General features: G+C 46.8%; 1 protein-coding gene across 2 annotated transcripts in view; it reads right to left on the bottom strand.

The window, feature by feature from the left end:
* Positions 1-2,386: 2,386 nt before the first annotated feature.
* VIT (vitrin) overlaps positions 2,387-25,796 on the bottom strand; it is a 135,559-nt gene continuing 112,149 nt past the window's right edge. For both annotated transcript variants that reach the window (XM_008069129.1, XM_008069130.1), the window contains 4 exons: positions 13,378-13,481; positions 9,040-9,266; positions 5,439-5,952; positions 2,387-2,991 (listed from right to left, as the gene is read on the bottom strand). In XM_008069129.1, the coding sequence (XP_008067320.1) occupies positions 2,813-2,991; positions 5,439-5,952; positions 9,040-9,266; positions 13,378-13,481 (1,024 nt within the window). In that variant the 3' untranslated portion in view covers positions 2,387-2,812. The remainder of the gene's footprint in view (positions 2,992-5,438; positions 5,953-9,039; positions 9,267-13,377; positions 13,482-25,796) is intronic.

Below are 25,796 nucleotides of genomic sequence, written 5' to 3'. Positions count from 1 at the left end.
CCTATGGTCCCTTCCTCACACCACACATACTCAAGTTTTGCTGACACATGGAGAATATGGGCTCAATGGAAGAGGTTCATTTATCTTCAGAATTTTAATACCCCTGATGAGAGTTCATTTTTCAGATTGGGACAGCTTTGTGTAAAAGAGGATGCCAAAATAATTAAAAGTACATTATTTTTGGAGTTGTTATTTTTGGAAATATTTATTTTCTTTTTATATTATTACTTTATATATTTATATTATTTATTTATTTTTACATTATTTTTGAAAATATTTACTTATTGATGACAGGTTGATTTTTACATGAAGGCCCCTATGAAAAAACTATATTAAAAATCATTTTCCAAAATAAATTTTTTCTTTAAAGAATAAAAATTTATCTGTGTACATTGAAGCAATGTTGAAAAACTTCTTTATGCTGACTATTTTCACATTCAAAAAAGTAGACAGAATAATTTTTCCTGGTCCTGGTTAAGTTTCTTAATTAGTTTCTCAGCTGAGGATGGTATTGATGGAGTGACACTGGTATCTTTCTGAAGAATTACCTTTTTAAAAATAGTTTTCATATTTTAAAGTTTTTGGACAACACTGCAATTGCATTCAAAGTAAATTTTATGACTAATAAATTTGAAGTTACTGACATCTTTAACTGAGTTCTGTAGAGAGGTCTGTAGACCAAAATAATTTTAGTTGACAATATAGTGTCTTTCCAGGCACTAAGACGTTTGGTGAGTTCAGTGTAAATTCTGCTGACTGAATAATATCCTCAGTTCTTTTTTTTTTTTTTAAGTTGGAGTCTCACTCTGTTGCCCAGGTTGTGGGTGGTTTTCTCACGGCCCCCATAGCCTCGACCTGCTGGTTTCAGGCAATCTTTCCATTCTAGTTTTCCAAGTAGCTGGAACCACAGGTGCACTCCACCACCCCCGGCTAATTGTTTTTATGTATTGTAGAGATGAGGTCTTGCCAAGTTGCCCAGGCTGGTCTCGAACCCCTAGGTAATCCTCTAGCCCTTGCCTCCCAGCACTTTCTGAGATTACAGATGTGAACCACTGTGCCTGGTTCATGACAACTCTCTCTCTCTCTCTCTCTCTTTCTCTCTCTCTCCTTTGGAGTGACAGGGTTTTTCTGTGTTGCCTAGGCTGGTCTCAAACTCCTAGGCTCAAGCAATCCTCCTGCATCAGCCTCCCAAAGTTCTGGGATTACAGCCATGGGCCATCATGCCTGGTTATATCGTTTTATGGAAATATTTTGTCTCAAGTATTGATGCAATTAATTACCTGTTGGCATCTGTTTAAAGTAGTATCCTTCAACATATACTTGTATAAACATAACCTAATAAAGAAGTCCTCTCTATTTATGGTTTTTTTGAGTCTTCTCATTCCACACCCATTTCACATCCTGATAAATGAGTCCTTGGAGAGGCTGGAAGTAAAAAGTGAGTCCTACCAAGCTCATCCCAGCTTATTTTAACACACCCATCAATAATAATATCTAGTTAACAAATGAGAAATTCAAGCTGAAAGCTAAACTAGATGAACCCTGGGCACCAACCATCAACAGGGCCACCCAGGCAGCAGCTGTACCACAACCTCTCGCATGGTCCAGTGGCTTTCAATCCTGGAAGGGTATAGACATCACCAGAGAGCTCTTAAAATATGCTCCAATCCCAATCTCACTGGTGTTGGCCTGGGAATCAGCATTTCAGTCTTCCCAGTGATTCTAACATATAGTCTGCTGCACCATCTTTTTTTTAATGTAGAAAGGAGAGCTTTCTTTCTCATAAAGGGCTGCAGTCTGCAGGTGGCCGTGCTAACAGGCTAGGAAGCATAGCCTCCCGTCAGAAGCTGGAAACATGCTCTGAGGAAGCGACCAAAGCAGCAGGAGCTTATACTGAATGGGGTAGCCAGATATACATATGCAATAAGTATAGGGAGGAGTCATGAATATTCATGAGAGGAGAAACAAATGCACATGCAATTGACCCATGCCCCTTCATGGGTCCTGTGTTAAAAAAATGGCGGCATGAGTATGATGCCAGGGTGGGATTTTTAACTCTCTGACATCAAAAGGTAAAGCAGAGTGCAAAAACCCTCACTGCATATCTGCTGTTGACTGGCCAGCCCTTCTCTGAGGCGGGTGGTCTCTTGTCAGGCAAAAAAGGAGGGACAGCAAGGTCGACTTGGCCCTCCAGAGCCAACTACCCCAAAGCAATATGTTGCCGAGTGTTGGTGGGTGCAGACCACAGGGAGGTCAGCAAGTCAGGACACACTCTGTCCTGCACATTTTCTCTGTACCTACACAGGGGGTTGTCACCTTGGTCAGGCATGAGCTCACACAGGTGCCCCGCCACAAACCCTGTGCACACCACACATGATGCAGAGAGTTGCATGTAATCCTTGGAAACATTTAATTGAGCAACTCCTACACCATCATGACAAAAATGAAACTTGCTGAGGGTTACAGAGTTCTAAAGAGAAATAAAAATAAAAAGTCTCACAGAAGCCCCAGTTAAGCCTGTCCTAAGTGCTGTGCTCTATTCTGAACATTTATTTTGAAAACAACTGTCAAAATGTAACATCCCAGTACCCTCAAAATGATTTGCCATTATGACTCACTCTACACATTTGTGATTACCTTTCTAATTCCAAGTTCTGAAGTATGAAAAACCACGACAGCAAGGAATAACAACGCGTCTATTTCCCCAGCCCTGCCCTAGCCCTGCTGCCCTGTGTGTGTCCCCAAAAGCTCACGGGGTGTCCAAAGAGCCAGCCGTAAAGCGGTATTCGCTGGTGCTCTGGCTGCTCTGAACTCAGTTCCGAGGCTGGGAGTTGAACTCTGTACAAATGTTCTGGATGATCCTGGGGACATATTGGTAGAGGTTGTCAAACTCATCCACAAAGAAGGAGTGGTCCTTGGCGGGGTGTGTAGCAATGACTTCCAGCTCGTCCTGGGCAGCCCATGCGACGCCTATCGCATAGGTGATCACACCTGTGGGGACAAAGAGTAGATGACAAAATGTCCCCAAGAAAAGGTGCCGCGAATGAAGCCCCTTCTTGTTCTGCTGGCATGACCGAATCCCAGATCAGACGCGTGACAAAAACCAAAACAAACAAATCCTACAGTCTTTTGATTTCCAGAATTAAGACTACAGTGGTCATCCATCCATTCACTCAATAAATCCTTTTGAACATCCACTATATAACAGTCACAAAATTAATATAGTCTCTATCTCAGGAGTTTATAGTCTTTTGGGAAAAAATAAAAAAGAACAGAATTGAGTAAATACATGGAAGGAATTTCACGTCCAGCAGAAGAGAGGAAGGACATATGGGGACAAATGACACTTTTGTGCCATGTGGGTCACACTGCAGGATGCATGCCTACTCGGCCAGTGTGGAGAGCCAGAAGAGATCTCAGAGTGTCTTCAATGCATCAAAAGCAAGTTCAGTACCAGGTGCAGTGGCCCATGCCTATAATCTCTGTGCTTTGGTTTTTTTGTTTTGTTTTTGTTTTTTTGAGTTGGAGTCTTGCTCTGTCCCCTAAGCTGGAATGCAGTGGCACACTCATGGCCACCCCGGCATTGACCTGCTGGGCTCTGGCAATCCTTCCGTCCCAGCCTTCCAAGTAGCCGGAACTACAGGCACATGCTACTATGCCTGGTTAATTTTTGATTTATTGTAGAGATGAGGTCTCACAAAGTTGCCCGGGCTGGCCTCAAACCTGCAGACTCAGGCAATCCACTCATCTTGGCCTCCAAAAGTGCTGGGATTACAAGTTGGGCCACCGAACCTGGCTGTCTCTGTGCTTTGGGAGGCCAAGGCAGGAGGATGGCTTGACTCCAGGAGTCTGAGACCTGCCTGGGCAACAAAGAGAGACCCCATCTCTAAAAAGCCAAACAAACACAAATCCCAGAAGAAAATAGTTCTAGATCTTTTTAACTAAAACAGTGGAATCGAATCACTTTAGGCTTGAGGATGATGTTATAAGCTGTGGAATCCAGCCTCATTTCCGGTGCAGGAATCCTCGCCCCCATACCCAAAGAGATGGTCACCCCACATCTGCTTCATCATTGTCATAAAGCTTTTCAAGATAAGGAAGGAAGTGCTCTTCAGGGGGGAGGTCATGCAAAATGAAAACAAAAAAGTACTCAGTGGATTTAGGACAAGCACAACAAATCCAAGACATCAGTGACTGAGTGAGAGCAGGTTTAGGGGAGGAGACGCCCAAGAGATCACACGCAGATGTGGAGTGGGCACAGAGAGCCGTGGTGTCCTGATGTTTGACTGTGAAGGGGAGGGGACAAGTGGAAAAGGTCGAGGGGAATATTTTAAGTGAGAGACTTGGGGGGGGATCAAAACGCAATTGAGCAGGGCATGGTGGAACTGGGGGTGTTGGATTGCACAGGGGAGTCGGAAGCCCCAGGGAGGAGAGAACAGGAGTCAGAGACAGGCATCCATTCCTATGGGAGAACAAGGACACTGCCTGGGGTTGACTCCTGATTTGGGCTGAGTAGCTCCTCAGCAGGTCTTAACGCCTTACCCCACAAAAACCTATTCCCATACCACTTTTAGATTGGTCCGAGTGGGGTGAGCAAAATGGCCATGAAACAGTGGCCTCTGTCCCCTGGTCCCCCCACAGTGGGGTCACAATCTCAAGTATTTTCTGGGTGCCCTGTTGCCTCACCTGTCCTCTGATTTTTTTTTTTTTTTGAGTTGGAGTCTCACTCTCGCTCAGGCTGGAGTGCAGTGGCACGCTCACGGCCACTGCAGCCTTGACCTGCTGGGCTCAGGTGATCCTTCTGCCTCAGCCTTCCAAGAAACTGGAAGCATCAACATGCCCAGCTCATTTTTTTTTTTTGACTTATTGTAGAGATGAGGTCTCGCTAAACTGCCCAGGCTGGTCTTGAACCCATGGGCTCAGGCAATCCTCTCACCTCGGCCTCCCAAAGTGCTGGGATTATAGGCGTGAGCCACCATGCCTGGTGACGTTTTTTTTAATTAAAAAAAAATTTTTTTTGGTAGAGATGGGGGGGGGTCTCACTATTTTGCCCAGGCTGTTCTTGAACTCCTGACCTCAAGCGACGCTCCTGCCTTGGCCTCCCAAAGTGCTGGGATTATAGGCATGAGCCAGCCCAGCCTCAAATTCCCTTTTAAAGTAACCCACTCTCGTGGGAAATGCCTCAGGGTGCAGGATGTAAAGGAAACAGCGTCCCCAGACACCCACAGGCCTTGGGTTTGTGATGACACTTTGGAAAGGACCTTGCTGTCCCTGATCGTCCTCTTTCGGCTCAGAGGGGCCTCAGATGCTCCCAGGGCCTTGAACCTTTTCTCAAATCACAGACAAAAGCAAAGCATGCAGAGACAGCACCTCCCTCTCCTGTGGCCCACCATGCCTGGGAGAGCCCCCTCAGCCGATCGGGAGGCCCAGCTGCTCACCCCTGAGATGGGCGGCCATGGCCGGGATCCGCACATCGTCATAGGACCGTCCGTCGGTGATGAGGACCATCAGCTTCCTCTTATTGGGCTTGGACTTCTTGAAGAGCTGCTCCAGCGCATAGCTGATGGCCGCCCCCGTGCTGGTGCCCCCGCTCCAGTAGCCCACCCTTTTGATGGCGTTGAGGAGGTCAGCTTTGCTGCTGTAGGCGTCGAACCCAAACTCCAGCCGCTGCTCGTAGGTGTACTGCACGGCCCCCACGCGCGTGTCTGTGTCGGAGATCTCGAACTCCTTGCTGAGGTTGGCCACGAACTGCAGCACCGTGCGGAAGTTGGTGGTCCCCACACTGCTGGAGCCGTCGATGACGAAGCCCAGGTCGGCCGAGTTGAAGCAGGTCTTGCTGCAGGCCAGGCGGTCCGCGTCGCACACGCGTTTCACCAGGGGCTGCAGGGTCTTGTGGAGGCCGAACCAGCTCTGCACGTGCAGTGAGTAGAAGCCGTTGGTTCTGCACACGGCCTGGAAGGCAGAGGGGTAGAGGTCAGGGCCGAAATCCCAGGGCAGGCAGAGAGGCCAGCAGACCCTGGTTCGCTGTAGATCTCTGCTGCAGTTCACCAGTTAGGCCCTGGTGGAGGCCCCTGGGTTATCCCTGAACTTACCCCTGCCCCTTCAGGGAGCCTCTGCCTACAGGATTGGAAAGCTGTCTGCTAAGCAGATTCTTGGGGATGTTAAGTCACGGATCTCAGCTTCCTGTTTACGCCTCTCCAGACCTCTCCACACATTGTCCTGGCAGCCATTTGGAGTCTTGCTCTGTCACCCAGGCTGAAGTGCAATGGCATGGTCACTGCTCACTGCAGCCTCGACCTCCTGGGCTCAGGCAATCCTTCTGCCTCAGCCTCCCAATTAGCTGGGACTGCAGGTGCCACTGCCACACCTGGCTAACTTTTAAAAAAATGTCTTTGGTAGAGAAGAAGTCTTGCTATATTGCCCAGGCTGATCTGGAACTCCTGGCTCAAGCAATCCTCCTGCCTCAGCCTCCCAAAGTGCTGGGATTATAAACGTGAGCCACCATGCCCGGCCCAGTGCATGATTAAAGAAAGTCTTTGTTCTTGTTGGGAAAACAGAGGGCATACACAAGAAATGACTGAATAAATGTTTCCAGGGCAGCCCTGCACCCAGTGGGAAGGGGTCCCACAGTTGCCAAATGACCACGTGTTGGGGGCCCATGAGATGCTCTTGGAATGAGCCTCTGCTACATTTTCACCCTGACCCTGCAAGGTGGAATTAAACCTCTGCCATGAAGGCACATGTCGAGGGCCGCTGAGAAGGGACTTCCCTGACACTGGAACACAGATCTGTCTGTCTACACAACCCAAGCTCTGCCCTCAGGACAACTTTGTTTCTGAGCAAATGAATAATCATTTCCTTGCGCCTCAACTTTTTCCAGAAAAAAATTAAGGCAGCTGCAGATGAACATGGAACCTCTGGCTGCTGTGCCCCTGAGAGCTGGGCTAACGACCCCAAGGTGTGGCGTTATCTCATGCCCCAGTCTTTGGGTCACAGGAAGAGTCAGACCTGCTAACGACTGATGGACTTGTGTCGTGAAGTGAGACAAGAGATAGCTTAAAACTTTCCTAGGAAATATTTTTTGTTATTGATCTGTAAAAACCTAACTGGGGTTCATGAGGCTGCACAGAGTAGGTGGTGTGAGCGGAGTGTAGATACTAAACTGAATTCCAGCCAGCGAGGGAGGGGGTTCCCGCCAGGCAGCATTGTCATGGCTGGGGAGGGTGGGGGTACTGGGTGTGGATGGGAGACCAGGTGATGGGTACACAGGGCCAGCTGGGTGAGGGGTCACAGCAGATTAGCTTGAAAAGGGGAATGGTCCTTACCCCAGAAGGCCTCAAGAGAAATGGGGAACGAGGAGGGTTTTGAAGCAAGAACCCCACGGGGCTGGGGGAACCCGTCACAAACAGGAGCTGAGCTTCTGGGAGCCAGGGGGAGATGGACAGATGCAAAGTCCTGGCTGGATCAGGCAGGTGGCATCGGGCGGGAGAAAGAGTCGAGAGACAGACAACGTGATGTGGGGGCCGACGAGGGGCTCTGGGGGGCACTGCCCTCGGATGGTGTGGGCCATTCCCTCAAAGTCTAGAGGAGGACACGGTTGAGGTGGAAGAGATGAGGACCTGGCTTGTGATGGGGACGATGATAGAGTATCAGGTGGAAACAGAGTCCGGGAGCTCGGAAGAAGGCCAGATCTGTGGCCCTGGGGGGATCTCTGGGAGGAAGAAGGCCCATGAGGGAAGAGGAGCGGCCAGGGTTGGGACCTGGGACGTCTACATTTAGGACACATGGCGGAAAAAAGTAGAGCGCTGATGAAGTCAGAGCCACATAGCATCCTGGGAGTTCAGGAAGAGGGGATGAGGAACAGGAAGTGGGCGGGGGCTCCAGATGACACAGGAGGTTGAGCCCTGTTGGCTCTGAACATATAGAATATTATTATTATTTTATTGTATTTTAGATTCGGGGTACATGTGCAGTCTTGTGACACAAACCTGGTCTTGAACTCTTGGCCTCAAGCAATCTTCCCACCTCAGCCTCCCAAAGTGCAGGTATTATGTGATGGCAACATTTGGGCTTCTATGAACCCATCACTCAGGTGGTGGGCATGGCGCCCCACTGATCGTTTTCCAACCCTTTTCCCCACTAGTGTCTACTGTTCCCGTCCTCAGGCCTGGGTGTACCCAGTGTTTAGCTACTGCTTATGTGTGAGAACATGCCATATTTGATTTTCTGTTTGGGGGTTGATTTGCTTGGGATAATGGCCTCCAGCTGTATCCATGTTGCTGCAAAGGACATGCTTTTGTTGTTTTTAATGGCTGTGTGGTATTCCATGACAACATGTAGACTACTAAAGCTGGAGGGGCTTCAAGAACAAACCTGCCTAAGGCTTGCTTTCTTTTTTAAAGCTGGAGGCTTTTCTGTGGAGGAAGGTTTGTCTGGAGTCACACTGCAGAAAACACAAAAGCGGAGCAGCTTCTATGGAATGGGTACTGGGTAGGGGTCCTAGACCCCTGCTTGTCTCCTCCCCATCTCCTGCGGGGCAGCTCCATGGAATCCAGGTGGAAGGTCTAGAAACATAATCTTACCGGTCTGGTTCAATGTCTCTTTCCTCCTGTTTATCAGATTGATTCCTTTGCAGTACGTGTGTGTGTGTGTGTGTCTATGTGTGTTGAAAGAGAATGCTTGTATGTGCACAAGATGGCATATGTACACACGTGTGTGTATCTGTTGTGCATGAAGCCTCCCTGAGCTGTCTGGGTGAGGCCCCTGGGGGCTGTGGGCGGAGCAAGGGAGAGTCTCTGGGTTGCTACCTTGGGGACACTGCCCCTGTCCTCTCCCTTCACACCGCAGGCCCCTGATGGGTGTGGGTTTTGCTTTGAGGAGGTCATTTCAGGTTCCAGACTCCTGGTCCCTACTGCCTTGAAGCAAGCATCACACACATTGACAGGAAGGAGAAAAACCACCTTGAGGGCGTTGCCACTTTTCAGGGTACAGGGAATCCTGACATGGAGCAGGGAGGGGCATCTCTGGGCAGTCACATACCTTGTTTGCGAAGTTGGCCTCCACCAAGTGCTGCTTCTCACTCTCAGCCGCACCCTCGATGGTGATGAAGAAAATGTTGATCCCCGACTCTCTGGCAAGTCTCGAAGCCTCCTCCACTTTGTCGGTGGGCCAGCCGTCCACCATCACCACTGCCACGTTGGGCGCACCACCTCTGTTTCCATTGGCTTTGGAAAAGAAGTTCTTGGTCACAAAGGAGATGGCCCGGCCTGGAAGAAAAAGAAAACTCATGCCTTGCCTGGGAACGGTGGCTCATGCCCGTAATCCCTGCACTTTGGGAGGCTGAGATGGGAAGACTGCTTGAGACCAAGAGTTCAAGACCAGCCTGGGCAACATAACAGGACCCTCTCTCTACAAAAATAAAAAATATAACAAAGAGAACTCATTCCTGGAGGGATCATGCCAACTACAAACAGAAGAACAGATCACAGCAGCACAAAGAGATCAAGAAAAACATACTCATTCCCTCCCCAGTTTGTTGGTTTCCTTAAAAATCCACTCTAACTCTTCTTAGACAAGTCAGTGGCATTAAGTATGTTCACAATGTTGTGCAACCATCACCACTATCCATTTCACATTCGTTTCAAGCCCTTAGCTTGTAGTCGTCTCTTGCTTTGAAGAAAGTTCTAGGGACCAGTAAGTAGGTGAAAGAGGCTTTTATGGGAACAAAGGGTCCCATCTCTGTCTGGGTGCTGGACTCATACTAAGCACCAACACTGGTGTTTCTGAGAGTGCGGGGCAGGAGGTGTTGACCTGCAGTGACAGCAGCCTGTCTTGGTCCCTTGCAGCTGGGGCGAGCCCAGAACCCTAGCAGCTTCTGGCTGTGGAGGGCTGTGTTCTGGGGTTGGTGATGTCTCTTCTTCAGTTCCAGGTCACAGGGCTGGCAGGCCAGGGAGGGGCTGTACCCATGAGGAACTGAGAAACAGGGCTCTAGCCCTGGCTATGCTACCCACTGGCTATGTGGCCCTGAGCAGATCACTCTAGGTCTCTGGGCCTAGATTTCCATGACAATGATCTGCTTCAGCTGAGTGTAACAGTCATGAGGTGCTACAGAACCTCTTGACATGCCAATATAATTTTTATGTTTGTTCCCTCCGAATCCCATGTTGACGTGATCCCCAGTGTTGGAAATGGGACACAGTGGGAGGTATTTGGGTCATGGGGGTGGATCCCTCATGAATGGGTTGGTGCTATTCTCGCGGTAATGTGTGAGTTCTCGCTCTATTAATTCATTGGTTGTTTAAAAAACCTGGCATGTCCCTTCTCTCTTGCTTCCACTTACACCATGTGACATGCCTTCACCCTTTCCCCTTCCGCCACGAGTGTAAGCTTCCTGAGGCCTCACCAGAAGCAGGTACCAGTGCTATGCTTTATAGCAATGCAAAATGGAACTACTTTACTTTTCCCAAGTGCAGACTTCATATTGTGAAGGGCCTCAGGAAATTTTCAGAGTGAACTGGGATGACAATCAACTGTCCCAGTTTGCTAGGACTTGCCTAGTTTTAGCACGGAAAGCCCTAGGTTCTCCTGGGAAAACTGGGATGACTGGTCAACCTAGAGTCATCATGGTTGCAAATATAAGGCAGTATTCTGAACCTGGGCTCTGTGAACCCTGGTGCTTGGGAGTGCATTCACATTCCCTAAAATTATACACAGCCCTTCATGTATTCAAGTATCTATCTGGACAAAAGGGCCATAGCTTTCATGGGCCAAAGGATTCTCAAAGGAGTCCTCAATCTCAATAAGTGTTTAAAACCAACTTCTTTAGACTTTACTATTAATATTATTACACTCAATGCATTTCTGGCTTGGGCCAGCATCCTGTCTCCACTGGCTGGTATACTCTTATCTGTCAAGTGAAAACATCACATGGTTACATATACAGTTGCTGGAGAAATGTCCTGGAAAATGCATGTGAACTGGCTGCACATACCCTGGTTGCTAAAGGAAAACCTTAGCTGCTGAGACTGCTTTTATAGCCAAGGGATAATTTTCCTTAAGGCCTAAAGCACCCAGCAGTCCTCTCTGGCCTAATAGTAGGCACTCATAGGCAGAGTACCAGAAGCCATGAGATCACCTTGATGCCATCTAACCTTAAATATGAAGGCCCTGATGAAATAGTGCTCAATATGTATCTACCTTCCAGTGGGGCTTGGAAGTGGAGGCTAGAAATTAGAAAACTACATTGTCTAGACTCCCTTGCAGCTAAGGTTCTAGCTCTGTTTTAGTTCCATGAATTGATGCGTGAGATTTAGAAGATAAAAGTGAGGCAGACGCAGTACTTTTGTTTGTATTTCTACTGACAAATATTTATTGAGTAGTTGATTTTTCTGGGGCACTGTCAGTAGGGTGCTTGGGCTTGGTGGCTGGCTTCAATGGTGTGGAGCTGGTAGGGTGGGAAGCATGCAGCTTGTGGGTACAAATGGGGCAGGTAAGGGATGGTTCTGACAGCTCTAGCAGAAGCTTTCTGATCGTGGTGGCTTTCTGGTTGAAGCAGTTCTGCTGTGGCAGAACTCAGAAAGTGATTTCCTGATCTTGGAAAAGGTAGAAGCCCCCTGGGAGACTCTGGTTCTGCACAAAGACTTTAAAGGTCATCTCTGAGGCCAGGCTCAGTGGCTCAGCTTGTAATTCCAGCACTTTGGAAGGCAGAGATGAGTGGATTGCCTGAGCCCACTGGTTCAAGACCAGCCCAGGCAACTTGGCGAGACCTCGACTCTACAATAAATAAAAAAATTAGCCAGGTGTGATAGCGTGCACCTGTAGTCCCGGCTACTTGGAAGGCTGAGATGGAAGGATTGCCGGAGCCCAGCAGATTGACACTGGGGTGGCTGTGAGTATGCCACTTTGCTCCAGCCTGAGTGATGGAGTGAGAGTCCAACTCAAAAAAAAAAAAAAAGTCATCTCTGAAAGCTCAGCATACAGTTTGCATCTCCAATCTTTTGAATAATTCAAAAAACGATTTAACACCCTAAAGTAAATTCCTTTCTGCTGGAATCAGTTGTATAATTCTGTTCCCTGAATATCCAGACCCTGAACAATACAGAGGCAGAGCTAGAACATGTTATCCACTGAAAAGGGCATGCTGACTGGATCAAGATGCCCCTGTAATCTCATCAGGGCAAGTGTCTTCTGAAGTTCTTCTCCACTGGAATTTTGTATCAGGTTGAAAACAAATCAGGGATCAACTGTACCATGTTTTTGATGAAGGTAACACCAGTGTGAGGGTGGTGACTCAGCTAGTGTTTTTATTTATTTATTTTTAGCATTGCTCAAAGGTGAAAGGCTATGCATTTGCCAGATACTAATGTTCTGGTCATTCCAGAGATGGACACTGAGGTGAAGAGGAAAGTAATTAACCAGATTCACTGTAACTCCAAGGACAGTTGCTCAAAGACAGCTCAATTCCCTGCATGCGCTCTAAGCCAAGCCATGTAGCTCACAACTCCATTCTTTAGATTTTGATGGTAGGGACAGGTTCCCTAGGAAATGGATGATCAGTACCCACCACTGACAGTGCCCTCAAAGCCAGGCCACCATTTATAAGTTAATAAATTGGCATGGGCTCTTTGACAGCTTTGAGTTTGATCAGTGTGAAACTGTTTCCTAATGCCCAGTCATCTTTGAGTAAACATAAAATGGAGTTTCTAGACATGCCTGCTGAGCATGCATTTCTGGTGACCCTCTCCAAGGGCTCAGACATCATAAGAGACACAGCTTGAAACATACAACTTGTCTGTCTTTTCACAGTCATCGCCACAAAAGCAGCTGATTGAACACGATTCTCCAGGGACTCTGAGGGGCTTCCTGAATGGAATTGGTCTCAAAAGTTCATGTTAAATAGCTGATGATAGCTGGGCATGGTAGCTCATGCCTACAATCCTAGCACTTTGGGAGGCCAAGGAGGAAGGATCACTTGAGGCCAGGAGTTCAAGACCAGCCTGGGCAAAGGAGCGACACCTCGTCTCTATAAAATAAAAATAAAATAAATTTAAAAATTTTTTAAATAGCTGATGACTTGTAGGCCAACCAGGAAGTAGTCACAACAGCAGTCCTGCTTGTTCTGAAGTATGTTGGCCACCCCGCCAAGGAACCAGCATACTGAAATACACGTTTCAGTACGCACATTTCTAAGAGTCTTGCCTCCAAAGCCAGATTAAAACTTTAGTAACGATAAGATGTTATGGGGGTCATGTCTTGAGAGGCTATTATTATTATTTTTATTATTTTTTTCCCTCTTTCTACATAGAATGTTAAAAGACAATAACATAGAAAAGAAAAACATAGTAGCAAGAAAAAATTATTTGAACCCCGATCACATACCTACATTAGAAAGCCCTCCTCTCTGGGTAATTTTCTCGATGGCTGTCTTCAGATCTCGGGAATTTGTGTGAGCCTTGAGGTTAAACTGGGGAGCAGGGTTGTCTCTGAAGAGTCAGAACAAGAAATAAGAGTTAGCTGGAAAGTTATTAACTTTGGAGAAAGGCAGAAATCATGGTTGATCCCTTTATTTACAAATAGAATGCAAGCTGCTTTAAAGCCTCTTTCTGAAGTTTGTAAAATGTCCCCCTGTGGACTGGTGTATGCAGGGAAAAGTAGGCTGATTCAGGATCCAGAAGGCACATGTTCTACTTTTGACTGTGTTGTTTCCTAGCTTCTTGAGAAGACACTTAACTTCTCTGGGCTTCAGTTTCCTCACCTAGATAAAAACATCATCATAACATCTATGTTACTTATACACAGGACTGTTATCTGGCAGGATTTTGCAAATGTAAGGACTCCATCTACAGAGTGCCTCAGCGTCCCCTGGCCACCCCAGACCCTCCTTTCCAGGAAGAGAATTGCAGTTATGGGCCAATCCCTGGGTCGCCCTCGGCACTGAAATTGCCTTGAACCAAGGACACCACCCTATCTTTCTCGTCTTGTGGCTTCTGTGACTGGGTGAGATTACTCAGACACACCCAGAAGGTCAACAACTATTTTACTGAAGACTGAAAAAGATTAACCAGGAAGGAGTTGGCGTGAATTTAGTGGAAAATCACAATAAGACTCCCTTCTAGACTCATTCTAGATAAGTCTTCCTTGAGCAACTGAGTGGGGATGTGGAGGCACACAGAGGGTGGGTGTGTGTGTACCGCAGGATGAAGGGGGACGTGCAGTGAGATCACACTTCATGAAGCTCTGACACTCAGATACGAGGAGGGCTGACATCGTGGGCTGAGACCTGTGCAGCACATGGGGCCTGGAACTCCAGAAAGCGACTCACCAAGAAAGATCCGTACTTGGTTTAATGCCCTGTGGCTGCAGTCCTGAAAGACTTAATCATTTTTGAACAAGGGGACCTGCATTTATGTAGCCAGTCCAGGCTGCAGGCTAACAAGTCCAAAAAAGGGAATAAGGAGAATAAAAGAAGCGTTTCTGCAAACACCACAAGCAGATCCAGGAAGAAGCAGCGTCGAGAAGATTTTTTTTTGGGGGGGGGGCGCTTCTAACCTCAACCCTTACCCTAATCCTAACCCTACCCTAACCCTAGCCCTAACCCTAACCCTAACCCTAACCTGGGGGGGAGGCAGCAACGGATTGTTAGTGAGTCCTTGGGGACCAGGACCTGGAGAGAGGAGGCAGTTTCTGTCTCCCTCCCTCCCATCCCCATCCCTATTTTCCAACCCTCCTATCTATCCCAATGTGATCTGTGTGATGCCTTGAAGGCTTATCTCAAAGGTAAGTGATGAAAACACCTTTAGAAGCCGGCTCGATGGCTCAGCCTGTAATCCTGCGCCTTTGGGAGGCTGAGGTGAGTGGAATGCCTGAGCCCACGAGTTCGAGACCCGCCTGGGCAGCGAGACCTCATCTCTACAATAAAATTTTTTTAAAAATTAGCCGGGTGTGGTAGCGCGTGCCTGTAATTCCGGCTACTCAGAAGGCTGAGGCAGAAGGATCGCTGGACCCCAGCAGGTCGAGGCTGCGGTGGCCGGGAGCGGCCACTGCACTCCAGTCTGGGCAACAGAGTGAGACTCCAACTCAAAAAAAAAAAAAAAAAAAAAACACCTTTAGGAAAGAGAGAACGTTTATTTTTGTTTTTGAGTTGGGGTCTCTCTCAGTCACCCAGGCTGGAGTGCAGTGATACGATCGTGATTCACCACAGCCTCAACTTCCTGGGCTCAGGTGATCTCCTACCTCAGCCTTCCAAGTAGCTGGAACTACAGGTGTGCATCACCACACCTGGCTAATTTCTAAATTTTTTGCAGAGACGAGGTTTTGCTATGTTTCTCAGGTTGGTCTCAAACTCCTGGCCTCAAGTAATCATCTGCCTTAACCCTAAAAGTGCTGGGACTGCAGGCACGGGCCACTGAGCTTAGCCAAGATAGAGGAAATTTAAAACAAGGCCAACCATGCCCAGCTCATACCTGTAATCCCAGCACTTTGGGAGGTGGAGGCGAGAGGATTGCCTGAGCTCAGGGGTTCGAGACCAGCCTGAGCAACATGGTGAGATCTCGTCTCTCCAATAAATAAAAATATCAGCTGGGTGTGGTGGTGCATGCCTGTGCTTCCAGCTACTTGGAAGGCTGAGGCAGGAGGATCACCTGAGCCCAGCAGGTTTAGGCTGGGGTGGCCGTGAGCATGCCACTGCCCTCCAGCCTGGGCGACAGAGTGAGATTCCGACTTAAAAATAAGTAATAAATAAATAAATAAGACAGGGCCAACCAAAGTGAGGCATTGAGGCAAAACTCAATCAGATGGAATTCCACCAGATGAAAACCAAGCTCAATGGTTAGGATGAAAAACAAACAGCAAATAAACAACAAAGCAGTCAGCAGGATGGGGAAACAAGGGCGTTGAGTGGAGTGTGAGCTTACTGTCATCTACAGTTTGAAGCATCCTGACCTGAGGCTGCAGTCAGAAGATCAGGTAGGAGTCACACAGAGAGGGAGCACTGTGGTTTTCACTTCTAATCTTTCCCTCAGGCTCAAGGGCCCAAGGGTTCAAGGGTTTTTTACAGAGCCATTTCAGTCGGTGTTGTGTTCTCCTCCAATCCATCTAGGCAAAACCCTGGACTCCATCTTGATTTACTCCCCAACCCTCAGGCCCTGGCTGCTCCTCCATAGGCATTATCTCGCTTTTATTTCCTCCTCTGTTTCTATGGCGACACCAGAGTTCAGGCTCCCTTGCTTCTGACTGATTCTAAGATTCTCTGTGTGGGTCTCTGCAAAGCCAGTGATTTGCCAGAGGACTCTTCCTCATGTTCAGTCTCAGTTCTGTCTGTAAAGCTTCCCTGCTGAAGCCACCAGAAGTTCCCATTTGTTGACCTCGATCTTTTGGTTTTCAAAGCCTCCATCCTTTTAACCTATCGTGGTAATGCTGTTCTGTTCTCCCCATCCCTCTCTATGTGTCTCCTCTGGACTCCTACTGTCCCTCTCTTTTCCAGAATAGCCCATATTCCAGGAAACATGAATTGCTCACGATTTCCCAGTTTTCTAGCTTTGTGCCCTAGCTTCCCTCACCTGTAAAGCCCAGATCGTGCTCACCCTTCGAGCTCCAGCTACCTGTCTCCCTCACCCCTGGCCTCAGCTGACAATCTCTCCATCTGATTCAGTGATCCACACACAACCCACCATATCTTGCATAATATGCATCGCCTACAGGTACTCAATTAACGATGTTAACATTTCTTTGTTCTATTTCTGAGCATCTCTAAACCTCTGGTCGTTGGTGTTCCCTGGGGTGTTAACTCCATCCTGAATCTCTTCCCAACCTCTGCACTGCCCTGGGATCAACAACCATGCACGGATGTGCTAACAGCTGTCCAGTCCTCTCTTTCAAACACTAAATACACATAAAATGGCTTGCACACAGCTCCCTCTGGAAGGCACCGCAGGTCTGATATTTGCACGCCTGGGGTCGCTTACTCTCCAAGCCTCATCCACCCACCCTTCTGCGTTCCCTCTTCTGACTCACTGAGTCATCCCACCATCCTCCTCATCAAATACCGCATCCTGTCAGACCTGTCTCTTCAATGTCTCTCATATTTCTCTCATCCTTTCCATCCCCAAGTTTGGGCATCTTCTCTTTTCTGAACTATTGCCATAGTTTCCTGCTGGGTTTTCCTATGCCCGGGGTAGCCACTGTGGTGGATATTTTATCCAATTGGCTCTAATTGCTTCACAGAACCAATTAACTAGTTAATCCCAGAAGTGGTTAACTATTTGTAATTGTGTGTTCTTTTTCTTAAGAGGGCTCCCAATTTGTATAAGCTTCAGAGTCCCCAAAGTTTGAATCTTTCCATAGTGACCAAGGATTATAAACTTTTTCAGGGCCTTAAAAAAAAATGGGTTGAAATAAAAAGAATATATAGGCTACAAAATAAAAAATTACAGAATTGACACTGACAATAGCAAATATGTAATTGTCCACCAAACATAACACTAGATTTAACTACTTTGTTAATTGTAAAATGCTTAAGTTATAAAAATTGAATTATATTTGAAAATAATTTGTGGGCTAAATTTTCTCACTTTGTACAATTTCCTGACTATGTCTGATGATTGTCAAGAAATCATAACCAATCATAAATTAAATGTTTTTCCTGACTATGTCTGATGATTGTCAAGAAATCATAACCAATCATAAATTAAATGTTGTTCATAGACAAATAACATAAAAAGCAAAAATATAAAACTTCCTTTCCAAAGCTTTTCATAGAAAAAAATGTATTAACATGAAACCTGGTCACCCAGTCATTTTCATGATGTTTTCTTGACTGTTAAGGTGCTATTTTGTTTTTGTTTTTGTTTTTGAGTCAGAGTCTCACTCCATCACCCAGACTGGAGTGCCGTGGCATGCTCACGGCCACTGCAACCTCGACCTGTTGGGCTCAGGCGATCCTTCCATCTCAGCCTTCCAAGTAGCTAGAACTACAGGCACACACTACCACGTCTGGCTAATTTTTAAAAATTTTATTGTAGAGAGCCAGTCTCACTGTGTTGCTCAGGCTGGTCCTGAACCTGAGGGCTCAGGCAATCCTCTCGCCTTGTCCTCTCAAAGTGCTGGGATTACAAGCTTGAACCACCACACTCGGCCCAGGTGCTGTTTTAGTGCTGATCACTTTGTAGAGCAATTGTTAATTACCTGTCTTCTTCCATACCAATATACAGTTGCATCTTGTTATTCTTGGTAGTTATGTTCTATGTAGCTGCCATGAACACTGAATTAGTGAACAGTGAGCCTTTACTCCCAGTGGAAACACAAGGTTTGGTTCCTGTAAGCTTTTGGTCGTAACACTTCATCAACAGATCAATATATAACCTTACTTTATGTATGCTTCTCTTTGAAGACACCCAATTTAATATATGTTTCTTCCAAATAATTAATTATAAACAGTACTTCTTTATACTAAGACATGAGCTGAAAAGGGTTTAAACATTTTCTGGACCTTGGATATTTTGACAACACACTGCTTTAGCTTTTAGCCTTACAATGCTGTCCACTGTGCTTTTTGTTGTTTTAAAATCAATCATCATCTCATGAATACATAAGTTTAGCCTCGTTTCCATCGCTTCATCACACCCTAAGGATGTTATTTCAGCACTTTCTGAAGTGGACTCACATACAGCCTAGCAAACTTCCCCTCCTTTTTCTGAACATACCAAGCTATTGATTCAGTAACACTGAGCTCACCACCACCAGCACCATCACTCACGCCTGAACAGAGCTTACTGAACGCACTTGTTTTCTCTGTGAACCACAGCACGGCCTCATGCACTTGGGAACACCAGACAGGACTTCTGCACTACATTTGGGGGGCACTTAAGATAGCAAAATAATCAAAGACAAGCTCAAAAATGCAACAACAAGAAAGTGGTACTAAAAAGACTGAAAAGGGACACTTGAAAAGAGTTGAAACGAGAAGGTGGAGTGTTGCCTTGTGTGACCGGAGCTGGGAACACGTGGGACCGGAGCTGGCAACTCATTTTTTTTTCCACCTCTGCACCTGTCTGAAAATGACTGTGAATGTGCCTTGAGTTACAAATGTGAGATTACAAATAGATTTAAATTGTAGAGAGTGGGCAAATTTGCAACAGCCCTTCCTCCTAGCTTCTGACCCCTGGTTTAGACTTCGGAAGGTGACAAATAAATAATCATGGCATGCACACCTGAAAGAAAGTGAGTTCAAATGTCCTCTCCCCTCTCAGTTCATCCCTGGGAGAGCTGAACACTCTGCTGTAAGCACCACATTGATGACCCTCTGCCACTCTTATGTCACCGACATAGATAAATCCATCTTCAGAGGTGTACAGATGAGCTATTCACGTAACTCATAAGTAACTGCTTTTAATTTTACTTATTGGTATTATTTTTTAAAAAACTGCCTTCTTTACTGGACAGTGAGGTCTTAAAGAACAGCGTCTCTATCACATTTACTGGTTTATTTCAATGGAGGGAAAGGTTGGATCTGAGGGTCTCTGAAACCCTTTTCAATTGCTAAAATTATAATTAGGGCAAAGGCATGGCGATCGCCCATGAAGGGAATTAAAAGCAAATGTAATCAAACTGTTTAGATGACTTTTGCATCATCTCATCATCCCTCCCCCAAGGAGCATGGTGCTTAGTACATGGCAAACACACAATCAATCCCTGTTAAACTGTACTCAAATTAAATCATTAGGGTCATTCATCTGTAGCCTGTGTCAGGTCTTGGGCACGTGGGTGCACGTGTCCTTTTATTTTTCTTTATTTCAAGAGCTTTCATGTGTACAAATAGTTTTTGGTCTGGACTTTAAGTGTGCCACGTGCATACTAGACCCGACAGGTGATTTTTCATCTCTCCATCCTCTTCCCCCTCTTCTGAGTCTCCAGTGTCTATGGTACCATTTTCTATGTCTTTGACGGTATTAGTTTAGTTTCCACTTATATGTGAGAACACGCAGAGTTTGGTTTTCTGTTCCTGAGTTAGTTCACTTAGGATGATGTTCTCTAATTCCATCCAAGTTGCTGCAAAAGATATTATTTTTCATTCTTGTTGATAGCTGCATAGCATTCCATTGTGCATATATACCACAGTTTCATTAACCACTGATTGGTTGATGAGCATTTAGGTTGACTCTACATCTTTGCAATTGTGAATTTGCTGCAATGAACATGCAGGTGCCGATGCCTTTTTGTATAACAACCTCTGTTCCTTAGGGTAGATACCGGGTAGTGGGATTGCTGGATCAAATGATAGATCTACTTTTTGATCTTTGAGAAATTTTCATACTAATTTCCATAGAGGTTGTACTAATCTTCACTCCTACCAACAGTGTATACGCAGTCCCTTTTCTCCACATCTGTGCCAGCATTTCTTGTTTTTTTGATTTTTTAATGATGGCCACTCTGACTGGTGTGAGGTAGTATCTTATTAGGTTTTGATTTGCATTTTCTTGGCAATTAGTAATGTTGAGCATTGAGCATTTTCTCATATGTTAGTTTCCTATATATATATATATATATTTTTTTTTTTTTGAGTCAGAGTCTCACTCTGTCATCTAGGCTGGAGTGTGGTGGCACGCTCACGGCCACTGCACCCTCAACCTTCCAAGTAACTAGAACTACAGGCATACACCACCACGCCCTGCTAATTTTTTTGGATTTATTGTAGAGACAGGTTCTCTCCAAGTTTCTCAGGCTGGTCTTGAGCCCCGGGGCTCAGGAACTCCTCTCACCTTGGCCTCCCAGAGGGCTGGGATTATAGGCTTGAGCCACCACTCCTGGCCTTGTATATCTTCTTTTGAGAAATTAGACATGGAGACTATTTTAAGAGTTCAAAGACGTATACTCTGATTCTTTATGCAAGCTCTCTTTTAATTTGCAATGTTACTACAAGTTCTTGTTAAAGGAAAATGCAAACATGTTTTCCTCAGGAGTATCAAAGATTTCCTTTGAGAACGAGAGAAGAGAATAAACAAGAGGTTGATAGCTCAAGGAGACATTTAAATTGTTCTGTGCTTGGAAGAAAAGCTAGGAGGAATGAAGAGAGATGAAAGGGAGCCAGAAATGGGTGGTGCATGGAAAGGAGGGGTAGATGCAGTTGGGAATGGCGACCTGTGAGCGCCTAAAAAGCAAGAGGAACACGGGTCAGAGACAGGCCACAGATGATTCCTCAGAAGGCTTGAGGGCTAGGGGCAGGGAAGTGGGGTGAATCCTCCGTGATTCCAGACCTCCCCTGACACGCTCCTGCCACACTCATTCAACTCCATTTGTTATCCTGCCTCTCCCTGGAAGAACCTTCGTGGGGCTGGGACCTTTTTTTTAAAAAAAAAAATAAGAGATCCAGGTGATTCTTATCCTCAGGAAAGTTTGGGATGCTCTGGATTCTAGAGGACTTCAGCAGCCCTTTTTGTCCTAAAGCTCCCATTCTGTTAAAGTCCCAGAGACTACTGGTCTACCCCATAACACTTTCAATCACAAGAAATGAGCCTCTCAAATGAAGTTTTATGCCAGTAGAGATTATTAACTAATCGTATTCCCTCAAGTGAGAACTTTTCAAAACTGTATCCTCCAACAAGGCATCACCTTAAGGTTCCAATCAAATAATCTAGCTATTTAGTCTTTTCGTCTTAGTCAATGCACGTGCCCGTATGGAGAGGGTGTTAGGGCACACGCTTGGGGCTGCAGGGTGGGTGGCAGACTTGCCCCTTGAAGGCACTACTGGCTCTCATTGAACATCATTCCGCCTCCATCCTTCAAACAGCTGTGAGCTCTGCAAAAGCAGCTGTGGCCAGCCCAGGGTGTGGTGTCCTGGACCCATCTGCTGAAGGACCTTGCACGAGTCCTCGATGACTGGACACTGCTCTTTTCTGCATTTCTAACAACAGAAAAAGAGGAGTAGGGTCTTATGATCAAATTTCATTTTTAAAATTATTTTATTTTATTTTGGAGTCAGGGTCTTATTCTGTTGCCCAGGCTGGTGTGCAGTAGTGTGATCGTGGCTCACTGCAGCCTCGACCTCCTGGGTTCAGGCGATCCTCTTGCTTCAGCTTCCAAGTAACTGGGACTGCAGACGTGTGCCACCATGCCTGGCAAATTTTTTAAAAAATTTTTTTGGAAAGATGAGGTTTTGCTATGTTGCTCAGGCTGGTCTTGAACTCCTGGGTTCAAGTGATCCTCCTGCCTCGGCCTCCCAAAGTGCTAGGATTATAGGCATGAGCCACCACACCAGGCCCAAATTTCACTTTTAGTTTCTTTTTTGTGTGTAATTAGTAACAATCATTCCACCATCCACTAAAAACAGTAGAAGATGAACCTGCACTGGCCTCTTCCTGCTGGAGGGGATGTGGACATGCAGTCTACTGATATGGGAGTCACTCCTGAACCAGCAGGCTCCCAGCTCCTGATGGGTAGCCACCTCACGGGGCTTGGTGAGGGCTGGGGAAGGGGCGCGTCTGGCAACAGAGATGTCTTGGCAGCATCCCAAGTTCAGATGTGCATCTGATCACCCTGGGATCTTGCTAAAATGTAGATTCTGATTCTCGGGACCAGAGTGAGATCTGAGGTTCTGCATTTCTTCCACCCTTCCAGATGACACCAGGAATCACACTTTGAGTAGCAATGTCTCAGAGGATGCTTAAAGAATAAAAAAAAAAAATCAGCAGTGGAGCAGTCAGTGACAGGAGAAAGGTAGGAGGATAAATAAGAAGTCTAGAGAAGGGGAGAGAAAAGCAGAGGAAGGGAGGAGGATAGAGCTCCCACGGCCCTCTGGAAGGTCGGTCACTGTGGGGAGGGTGGACGCCAGGCCTGGGACTCCCCAGAGAACACAGGCCCATGGAAACGGGCAGCTTCCCTCTCTAGTCACACAAAAGAATCATCTGGGGAGCTCTAAAAAATCATGAGGCCTGCCTCTATATTCAGATGTTCTGATTAAATGGATCTGGAGTCTGGTCTGGGCATCTAGACTTACAAGAGCTCCCAGGTGGTTCTAAAGTGCCTGGGGCGGCCATCTGCGTCTCTAGAGGGAGAATGGTCTCAAAGGACCCCAGAGAAGCCTGGTGAGTGTGTACAGGTAGTTCAAAGCCAACTGGCAGGAGTCAAGTACAGTTGTTTTGTGTGGATCCTCAGGAGACCTGCACACAACAGGGACCAGAAAGAGCACAGGATTCATGTGCATACTCAGCCCTGTGACTGCATTTCTGAGGAGTGTGGTTTGCAGGGGTCCCTGCCTGTCCCTTAGAGAGGACAGAGTGGTATAGCAGGGTCTTTGCCCAGGACATTAGAGTCAGCCCAGACAAGTGACAGGGTGCTACTCTGGGATCCTGAAAGTTACAGGTTAAAATAATTCTTCTGGGCCTCACACCCTGGCCAGATTCTGGTTTAACAGATCTGAGCGGGGAGATTCAGGAACCAGCACTTTTTAAAAATTATTTTTTGTGGAGATGGAGTCTGGCTACCCAGGCTGGTCTCAAACTCCTAACCTCAAGGGGTCCTCCTGCCTTGGTCTCCCAAAGCACTAGGATCAAGCATTTTAGGAATGCTCCCCAGGTAATGCCAGCATGAAGTCTGAGCCCAGGTAGGCCCCTCATGCTCTGAAGTACGAGGGTGGGTGCTGTGATTCACCTCTGCTGGGCCCTGTGCCAGCTGCGTCCTGTGCCCCAGCCCCTCTGCTCTCTCTTTTGCTGCAGTCTCAGCTACAGAACGACCTCATTGCCAGCTGTATTCGCTTCCTACTGCCACTGTAACACATGGCGAGACACGTGCGGACTGTGTTCCCTTCTGAAGCCTCTAGGGAGAGTCTGGTTCCGTCCCTTTTCCAACTTCTGGAGGATGCCTACGTTGTTCACTCATGGCCTTCTCCCTCCATCCTCAAAGCAGCAATGTCTCCTCTCTATATATTTCCATAGTCACACCTCCTTTTGTTTGACAATAACTAGAAAAGGGTCTCTACTTTTCAAATAAATATTTTTAAGAGATGGGGTCTTACTATATTTCCCAGGTTGCCCTCGAAATCTTAGCCTCAAGCTCTCTTCCTACCTAGGCCTCTCCAAGTGCTGGGGTTACAGGTGTGAGCTGTCACACCTGGCCTCAGGTTTGCCACATTGTTTTAAATTTCATTTTTTTATTTTTTTAGAGAAGGGGCCTGGGGAGCTGTGTGTACCAGCAGTTGTGGTGATGAAGAGTAGAAGCCTGGGAGGAGGAGAAATCCTGAATTACTGAGCCCTCTTCCCCTAGCCAGGTCCTTCTCAACCTGAGCCTCCCCTTCGATTGAGTGTTCCATCTCCATGGGTTTGTCATTTCTTTATAGGGCCTCATGTCCTCAGGACAACAAAAAGAGGTAGAACCAGGTGCTCTCCAAGGCCTCAAGGATCTGTAACCAGAGATTATTTTAACTGGGAGCAAAACAGTCATTCAAATATGGTGAGACCCCAAATTGCCACAATGTCCCTCTCCCTTCCTCTGTGTGCACTAATACCACTTGGTAAAAAAAAGATCAAGGAAGGTCAGGTGCAGTGGTTTGTACTTGTAATCCCAGCACATTGGGAGGATCACTTGAGCCCAGAAGTTTGAGACCAGCCTAGGCAACATAGTGAGACCTTAAAAAATTAGCCAGACATGGTGGTGTGCAACTGTAGTCCCAACTACTTGGGAGGCTGAGGCGAAAGGATTTCCTTAGCCCAGGAGGTCAAGACTGCAGTGAACCACGGTCACGCCACTATACCCCCGTCTGGGCGACAGAGTCAGACCCTGACTCAAAAAAAACCACAAAAGATTGACAAGCTACCCAAGTGAGGGTCCCAGGCACACCGAAGTCAAAGCCATTTCTGTTAGGTAGAAGCCTCTTTCCTTCAGCCCCTGCTCACCCTCTTGGGCTCCCTAAAATTAATTTTGCTTCCTGAATTGCACAGATGGAAGTATCACCTTGGTGCAACCCATCCATCCATCACTGATTGTCCAGCCTACTCAAGGCCTGAGGCTGGGAGCGAGGGAAAGGCAGCTCATCTCCTCTGTCATCCCACACTCATTTATGGGATGTCTTTGGAATACAGAGCCAGTCCCTGAATTACAGCATGCCGGGGCCGGCAGAGCCCTCATAAATCATCTGGCCTGACCCCCGAGCTCCACGAATGCCAGCTCTCACATGGAGAGGTTAAGTGACTTGCATAAGGTCACACCACAGAGCTGAGGGCGGAATCCAGACAGCTGTCAGCAGTTCACCACACTGTCCACCCACCTGCCGGGGGAAGGTGGGGACAATGGATCAGTTTATGTGAGCATCAAACAGAGAGGAAACACACATTTCCATCAAGGGCTCCAGATTAGTAAGGACCCTGGGACCAAAGGCAGACAGCAAGGGACATTTTAGAAAGTAAAGCAGACAAGCACGGGGGTCAGTTCTTTCCTGTGAATGGCGATCACATTAGGAAAATGCAGGACAAAATATCAGGGAGAGGTGCCATCCTTGTTTTTATTCTGTAATCTGCATCCTCATTGGCAACACTCTGGCCATTTTTCTTTTCCTTGACACGTTTATCACCTTATTTTCATATTATACTATAAACCCTGGAATACACAGGCTCCTACAGCAGCTATTTTTTATGCAAGATAACACACCAAGCTTTGAGCCTTCCAATAAAATGAACCAAGGACATCTGGCATCGAAGTACTCACATTCCCCCCCTCCACACATCGCCCCCCACTCCTCCGAAAGGAGTCTGTCTGCTCTCTGTCTGTAAAAAAAGGAACAGGGCAATGAAAAAGGGCTGACATTTCAAAAA

The sequence above is a fragment of the Carlito syrichta genome, unplaced genomic scaffold, assembly GCF_000164805.1.
Source record: "Carlito syrichta isolate Samal-C Ts95f unplaced genomic scaffold, Tarsius_syrichta-2.0.1 Scaffold311830, whole genome shotgun sequence".
NCBI lineage: Eukaryota > Metazoa > Chordata > Mammalia > Primates > Tarsiidae > Carlito > Carlito syrichta.
Note: the sequence above shows the minus strand (reverse complement) of the source record. Positions and strands in the feature narration are given on the sequence as shown.